General features: G+C 48.9%; 2 protein-coding genes across 7 annotated transcripts in view; both read left to right on the top strand.

Moving 5' to 3' along the window:
• daglb (diacylglycerol lipase, beta) overlaps positions 1-1,778 on the top strand; it is a 6,068-nt gene extending 4,290 nt beyond the window's left edge. The window contains exons 14-15 of the mRNA XM_024264997.2: positions 28-281; positions 1,304-1,778. Of these exons, the coding sequence (XP_024120765.1) occupies positions 28-281; positions 1,304-1,493 (444 nt within the window). The 3' untranslated portion in view covers positions 1,494-1,778. The remainder of the gene's footprint in view (positions 1-27; positions 282-1,303) is intronic.
• Positions 1,779-2,064: 286 nt separating this feature from the next.
• The window catches only part of spag9b (sperm associated antigen 9b), a 25,729-nt gene continuing 19,727 nt past the window's right edge, over positions 2,065-8,066 (top strand). For 3 of the 6 annotated variants that reach the window (XR_004949727.1, XM_024264993.2, XM_024264991.2), the window contains exons 1-2: positions 2,065-2,961; positions 7,551-7,671. Coding sequence is in view for 5 of the 6 variants with exons in the window: in XM_024264993.2 (XP_024120761.1) it covers positions 2,662-2,961; positions 7,551-7,671 (421 nt within the window). In the remaining variant the exon portion in view is untranslated. The remainder of the gene's footprint in view (positions 2,962-7,550; positions 7,672-8,066) is intronic. The other 3 variants (XM_024264994.2, XM_024264990.2, XM_036217038.1) reach the window with 2 other exon arrangements.

The raw sequence follows: 8,066 nt of genomic DNA, 5'->3' as shown, positions 1-8,066 counted from the left end.
CTCTTCTGACGCTCTTCTCTGCTGCAGTACCGCATCCTCCTGCAGGGCTGCTGGTACGAACTCTTCGGAGGCGACCCGGACGACTTCCCCACAGAGATGGACAACAGGAGGGAGGAGACGCTGCGCCAGCCGCTGCTGGGGGAGGAGTCTCTCATCATTCGCCACTCCTCGTCCTATCAGAGCCTGGCGTCGGACGACTCCCCCGCCCACGCGCCCGTGCACTTCCCCCTCTTCCTGCCAGGCCGGGTGCTGCACATCACCGAGGACGGACCGTCGCGGAGGTCAGTCTAGTGCTTTTGAACTGGAAGGGCGCCTCCTGGTGGCAAACAGTCACATGACAAGAAATCAGCTTTTAGTTTCAGGAAGAAAAACGGAGGAATTCTGAAAATGTGTTTTTGACCACAGATTATTTCAAAAGTTCGACTGAGTGTTCAGGCAAATTTACCAAAATCTTTCTCCGATTAGGATTTAAATCTCATACATTTAGGAGAACAAAGTCGTAAAAGTTAATTTACAAAGTCAGAGGCCAAATTTATGACTTTTTTTCTCATAAATTTCACAAACTAATGTATATTTTATATGTCATACATTTTTTAGGAAAAACTCGTAAATTTATGAGATTAAAAGTTTTAAATTTACGACTTTTAATCTTGTTTATTTACTAGATTACAAGTCATATATTTAGGAGATTAAAAGTTTAAGGTCGTCGATGTTTGAGAGAACAAACTCCTTCATAAATAAAGACTCGATGGAAACAGAAACATTTATGTGATCAGGAAACCAAACTTTTCTACTCATGTTTTAATTTCGTTGGTACGTCTGGTGGGCGTGTAAGTGTGTTGGGTTGATCTGTTACTTGAAGCTGATTGGCTACAGAAAAAGACCGGATGTTGGCATGTTGACCCTAAAACCCGACACTGCTGCCCCCTAGTGCAAAACAGCTGCATTACCTGGAAGATTCAGTAAATTGACTTAAAAATAAATGTTTTACTTTGTTGATAAACCGACAGATTGTTCTCTGACCAATCACTCTTTAGACTGAAGTTAGCCCCGCCCACACAAAGATGTGCTTCTTTCAATGAACAAAGTTGAAAAGGACAGAAATGTTTTTTTCTTTCTTTTGGATGAATTTATTTCATTTTTGGTTCATTTAAAAATGTTTTGAGTTCAGGATTTTATAAATAAAGTTTTGACGTTTCTCCCTCTGAGCTCCGCCCCCTCAGCTCCTCAGTTCCTCACAGATGAATCAGAGTTCTGTTCTTCAGACACGGACAGGATTCAGAACTCTGCTTGGTTCCCCCAGGTCCTGCTTCTCCCAGGTCCGGTACCGGGCGGAGTGGTCCACCGAGATGGCGTTCAGGAGCATCCTGATCAGCCCCAGGATGCTGTCGGATCACATGCCCGACATCGTGCTGGGAGCGCTCAACAGCCTGACCCGCGACCGCCCCTTCCCCCTCTGCCCCCCCGGCAGCAGGCGGAACGGCACCGGCTGAGGCCCGGCCCGGCTCTCATCCTCCTTTTCATTTCACTTTTCCTCGTGCGTCCAGAGCGGCGATGAAACGAGAGACTGATGGTTCTGCTTCACTGGAAGAGAACCTCCGTGACGTGTGAATGTTCTACTGTTGTGTTCTTCACTGTTTTTGCATCGGGGGGGGGGGTTCTGTTTACAGCCCGTCTGAACGGGGCGGATCATCCGTGCTGGGGGGGTCCTTAAATCAGCTGACGTCTGCATATTGTTTCTTTCAATGCCTTCACACTAATAAAGGCTTGAGGACAAACTTCTGCTTCATTCGAGCGTTCATTCAAATATCTGACAGTTTGACGTCATTTAGGAGGAAAATCCTCGTTTGTTTGGAGGAAAAACACAAATTAATTTGTTTTTATTGTTCATTTTATGAAATAAAGTGTAAAAACAGAACATGAATACATTCTAACTCAGACTGTGTCGAATATGACAGATGTGAAGTTCTTCACATTTGTTTTTCTTTTCCATCAACTCTTTTAGAATGTGACGTCACCGCTCATGATGGCTTCAAAGAGCCTCGTTCATTTATCGACTGTAAAAAACATTTCCGCCGCGCGCCTCACTGAACGATTAAAGTTCATAAACCTGCGACGTTTGACCCCAAAAGTGATAAACATCCGAGGAAGGTTCTGGTGGAGGTGAGCGGACGTGTTTGTGGAAGAAAGCGGCTTTTGTTTGTAGAAATGCTCGAAACCACGAGCGTTTGGTTTGACGCAGTTCGTTCTCCGCCCCTGAAGACACTTATATAAGATGGAACCGAGTATAAATGTCGTGAGAATCCGCTTTAGTCACGCAGCGTCCCGCATTTCGACCCGCTTCAGTTCGGTGCGTTGGCTTTAGGTTGGCGTCTCCGTTTTCCGACGGCCCGTGAAGGCAGCAGAGGCTCATCTGTTGATCGGGAAACTAATCAGGAGCCAAAGTCAGGACTTTCTGCTGCTAGCGGCGCCGGAAAAGTCCGCCGCGCGGGAGGTTCTGACCCAGTTGGCGGGTTCCGGGACTCCTCTGAGCGCCAGCGCCGTTTGGGATGAGTGTTCGCGGGGCAGCTTCGGCTTAAGGAGCGGAGGACTTTCCCGCGGCCAGCCCGGGCTCGCGGCTAACTCTTTAGCCGGGAAAGAAGTGCGAGCGCGCGCCCGAAAATGGAGCTGGACGACGCGGTTCTGTACCAGGACGATTCGGGCAGCTCTGCCATGATGTCCGAGCGCGTGTCCGGCCTGGCCAGCTCCATCTACCGCGAGTTCGAGCGGCTGATCGAGAAGTACGACGAGGAGGTGGTGAAGGAGCTGATGCCGCTGGTCGTGGCCGTCCTGGAGAACCTGGACTCGGTGTTCGCGGTCAACCAGGAGCACGAGGTGGAGCTGGAGCTGCTGAAGGAGGACAACGAGCAGCTGGTCACGCAGTACGAGCGGGAGAAGGCGCTGAGGAAGCACGCGGAGGAGGTGGGTGCCCCGCAGGACGACCCGGTCCGGGCGGAGCGGTCCGGGAGTCCGTCCGCGGCAGCTCCACGGAAACTGAGGAGTTTCAGTGGAGGCGGCAGACGTTACCATGGTAACGGCAGCTGGTCCGGTCAGACACGAGCGGCTGCATCAGAAAATCGTCAGATTTAAACTTTCTCTGATTTACGTTCGTTAAAAACCAGATTAAAGTCACGAGCCCAAATATAGAAGCTCTAGAGCGCGTGTCAGAGTCACGGCCCGGGGGCCGGATCCGGCCCTCCAGATCATCTTATTGTTATTAATGACCCGATGTTATCTTTCTAACTTGTAGAATTTTGACAAAATCTTTTTTTTGCAGAGAGGAAAATACTAAAAGTTATTGAAGGTTTAAGTTGATTTATTCTGGAATAAAATTCCTGCATTTTTATTATTCAGAATTACGTTAAAAAGTTATGTTTTTAAAGTTCTAAAAATGTCGTTTTAGAGTTCAGTAAACGTTTGTCCGGTTCGGCCCGTCTTCAGACCTCAGGTGTGTTCTGGATTCTGGGCTCCTCTTTGATGTTCGACTCTCCTGATCTAAAGTCTTCTCAGATTCCCTCATGAGCTCCAGAAGAAGCTCATCTCCCCATGAATGAGGCTGGATTAGGATTATTAATCTGTTTTACCTTCAGAACTCTCAGAAACCAGTGACCTCCTGAACGTTCTCAGTGACCTCCACAGGTCACCTGAGGTCAAACCTGGAATGTGGTTGGACCGGCGCCTCTGTGGAGGTGACCTTCTGACCTGCAGCGTCGGTTCTGCTTTCCCGCTCCAGAACATGTTGTTCTGGTTCAGATTAGATCCTGCTGGACTCTCTGGTTGGATATCAGTCGCTCCACTTCCTGCTTCAGTCGAGTGTTTATGTTTTATCCCTCGTGAAGGTCACACTCCTCGCCGCCTCAGACGGCGTCTTCCTGCCTCTGCAGCACCAGAGGAAAGTTCTGCAGGATTTAAATGTTTATCAAGAACACCGATGGAAACCCAGACCCACATTCTGCCTGTTCTGACATGTTCTAGTTGGTTGGACACACCTGATCCAGGTGATCAGCCGGGCTGAAGTTCCTCCCCCGCTGCTCTAACAGGTTTTTATCCTCCAAACATTCTGGTTCTCTGACTGACAGAACCAGATTGGATCTATAAAGTCGAGCGTCAGCAGCAAAACATCAGACGAGAACCGGTCCCAGACCAGAACCCTGTGGAACACCATCACCGTAACCTACATTCTGGGAGGAAGTCTTTGACTGGACAAATGCAATGCATGATGGGAGCTGTACCTCTGATCATCCTTGTCATATTTTCAGTGGTTTCATTAATGATCTTCTATGAGAACGTCACCTCTACCAGTTCTGGTTCTGGTTGGGTCAAGATCTGTTCTGGTCCTGTTCTGGTCCAGCTTTGATCCTGATCTGATCCAGGTCTATTCTGGTCCTGGTCTGATCCTAGTCTGATCCTGGTCTGATCCTAGTCTGATCCAGGTCTGTTCTGGTCCAGCTTTGATCCTGATCTGATCCAGGTTTATTCTAGTCCTGATCTGATCCTGGTCTGTTCTGGTTCTGGTCGGGTCAAGGTTTATTCTAGTCCTGGTCTGATCCTGGTCTGACCCTAGTCTGATCCTGGTCTGTTCTGGTCCAGCTTTGATCCTGATCTGATCCTGGTCTGTTCTGGTCTGATCCTGATCTGATCCAGCTTTATTCTGGTCCTGGTCTGATCCTCGTCTGATCCTGATCTGATCCAGATCCGTTTTGGTCCTGGTTTGGTCCAGCTTTGATCCTGATCTGATCCAGGTTTATTCTAGTCCTGGTCTGATCCTGATCTGATCCAGGTCTGGTTTCCTTTGAAGGTCCTCCTGGTTCTGCAGCTGTTAAACAGTAGAACTCTGGTCCTCCTCAGAACCAGGATCTCTGTTCTCCTGCAGGTGAACTCTGGTCCGGTTCACTTCAGTCTGAACCCAGACGGTCCAAAAGGAGGAGAACTAAAGAGAGGAGGTGCTGTGAGCTCCTTGTGTTTGGAGGAGAACCAAACCTCCACAGAGTGAATCTGAAGGAGCAGAAGCTATGGAGATGTTACAGGAGGAGCAGAGAGGAGGTGCAGGAGCCTCTTTTCTTCTTCCTGCTGTTTCTGGGCTGGTTTGATGCAACACTGCCCCCCGATGAGCATCTGATGGAACTGCAGGAGGAGATCAGATGAAGGGAGGAGATCTGATCAGATGAAGGGAGGAGATCCGATCAGATGAAGGGAGGAGATCTGATCAGATGAAGGGAGGAGATCCGATCAGATGAAGGGAGGAGATCCGTCAGGGTTCTGGATGATGTTGAGGACCAGGTCTGTGAATTGTTAACAAACAAATGTTTGGTTAAATTCCTGCATTTTTCTGATTCAAACATTAATTTTCTATTAAATATCATTTTTAAAGTAATTTTTTATCTAAACTGAACAAAGTCAGAATTTAAATGATTAAATATTTCAATTCTGACTCTGTTTAATGAAGAGATTTGATTGAATATTATATATTATATATATTATTGAACATGGACGATTCTTTAACTCCTACATTCCAGACTTGAATTTAAAACCAACTTTAATCTTGATAAAGTTTCACATTTCTGCAGATCTTCAGGTTGTCTGTTACCTGAACAGGTGAACACACCTGGATGACAGCGTTCAGACCTGAACTGCTGCTCGCTCAGAGGAAGCTCCGCCTCTTTCTGCATCCAGCAGGAATCAGAGTTCTCAGCAGGAGGAGGAAAAGGCCGACAGGAAACTGAGGAAACCGGACTTCCTGTCCTTTCAGAACCACTTCCTGTCCTTTCAGAACCACTTCCTGACCCGTATCGGACGGAGACGGCCGTCCTGCAGACCTCCAGCAGATCCTCAAAAACACAGAAGAAGAAATGCTGCGTCTGGAACCTTCCAGGATGAAGATGGTCTTCATCCGTGAGGAGAATCCAGGAGGATACGGAGAACCATTCAAACAGGAAGTGGGAGGAGTCGAAAGGACCAACAACATGGAATGAAACAGGATCTGCTCACCAGGATCTGCTCACCAGGATCTGCTCACCAGGATCTACTCACTCATCACTTTGATTGGCATAAAACTCCATTGACTGTCATGTAATTCTTTTAAACAATCATGGGGGGGTAATCTAATCTGGGGGGGGGTACTATAATAATCTGGTAATCACCGTGTCATTGGAGCTCTGATCGCGTTCATGCTGGATGTGGGGCGGGTCACTGAACCACAGCTGCAGAACCTGTCGGATTATGGATCAGGATCAGACCTGCAGATCCTGATCTCCTGGATCAGAGCTGCAGATCCTGGTCTCCTGGATCAGGATCAGAGCTGCAGATCCTGGTCTCCTGGATCAGGATCAGAGCTGCAGATGGATCAGGATCAGGACATCCTGATGGATCTGTTTATCTCTGCAGTGGCCCTCGACCCCCCAGCTCATTCCTCTGTGTGTGGATGGAGTGTTGATACACTGGAGGTCTGTCTCTGGGGGGGGGCACATGTCTGCGTGCACGAGGGCGCCGCTGCTCGCCGTCAAAGACGCCATTGTTGGAGGAGAGCGCCTTAAAGCGCTGGAACAGTCATCCTCCGGAGCGCTGTCATATGAACCGGGCCGGGCCCGCGTCATATGAGGAGCAGCGTGTGGGGGGAGGGGGGGTCTTTAACATAACAGCTGGATCTGCTCAGATCAGATCAAATCCAGCAGAGAAACTCGCCGTCTGATTGGACCCTGGAGCTGAGAGGGTCACCGGGTCACGGGGGGGGGCTGGTCCGTTCCTCTACCTGGAGGTTAATTAACTGAAGAGACCTTTCATAAATGTGCTTTTATTGTGGCGGGGCTTTTGATTGACAGGTGATCATCCAATCACATTCAGTTTGGATTCGGCTTCAAATGTTCTAAAGATGAATCAAATAAATCTCATCAGTTTTTTTCTCCTGGGGGGACGACAGAATAAAAGTGCTGAGTCATGACGACCAGCGTTTTATTCTGAAAAACCTCATTAGGAACTGCGTCCGTTTGACCTGGAGACAATGTTGGCGTTGAACGCCGTTTAACCGCCGCCGTCTCGCTCTGATGACAACGTTAAACGTTGAGGCCCAGCGAGGAGGTCGGTCCTGACCTGGTTCTGGTCGGGGAGGTCGGTTCTGACCTGGTTCTGGTCGCGGAGGTCGGTTCTGACCTGGTTCTGGTCGGGGAGTGTTCTGGGTCGGGTCGTCAGGATTTTATCTGAACATCAGACCTGAGGTTCTGCTTCAGGCGGACAGGAAGTGATGACGTGGTTTGGTGCGGCGCCGTGGCGTCCGTTCAGATAAAGAGCTGCTTGTCTTCTGCAGGTGATAACATCCAACCTGGGGGGGTGGGGGGGGTCAGGTCCTCCATCAGGAGCTGCTGATGTTTGGACCAGAACTTGAGGAGAAAAAGAAGTTCTGTCTCCGAGCGGTTAAAGTCATGTGACCTTCACGGTTCTCTGGGTCGTCCTGAACCCCCCCCCATCCCCCCACCCCGACCCGATCATGAGCTTGACGGTTCTGCTGGTCTCTGCAGAGGTTCATCGCGCTGGAGGACTCTCAGGACGGCGAGAAGAAGGACCTCCAGACGCGGCTGGCGGCGCTGGAGTCTCACGTCCGCCAGATGGAGCTGAAGACGAAGAACTACGCAGACCAGAGTGAGTCTGACGTCTGCAGAATGTTTGGATGGACACGTCTGCGGATGCGTCTGCGGATGCGTCTGCGGATGCGTCTGCTCTTCTGGCTTCACTTCCTCAAACATAAAACTTCAGGGAGTTAAATGACATGAAGAGGAACAATCTGTGTTTGACTGAGATTTGAAACTCTTAACTTTTTCTAAACTATAAAAGTTTAAATTAAAAAATTATAAATATTTGAATAGAAAATGATTCTTCAAAAGTTTCCCTGTGAGTTCAGTTTGAATCTTCTGTTTCTGTTAAGGCCTTCTCACCAATTTTAACCGCATCCCTTTAGTACACACACCTCTAACACCACAAACATACACTCTAACAAGCAAACACGCAAGCATCACACAAGGAAGGTGGGACCTTCG

This window comes from Oryzias melastigma, linkage group LG19 (genome assembly GCF_002922805.2).
Source record: "Oryzias melastigma strain HK-1 linkage group LG19, ASM292280v2, whole genome shotgun sequence".
In the NCBI taxonomy this organism is placed as follows: Eukaryota; Metazoa; Chordata; class Actinopteri; order Beloniformes; family Adrianichthyidae; genus Oryzias; species Oryzias melastigma.
This window is presented reverse-complemented; position numbering and strand designations above follow the sequence as displayed.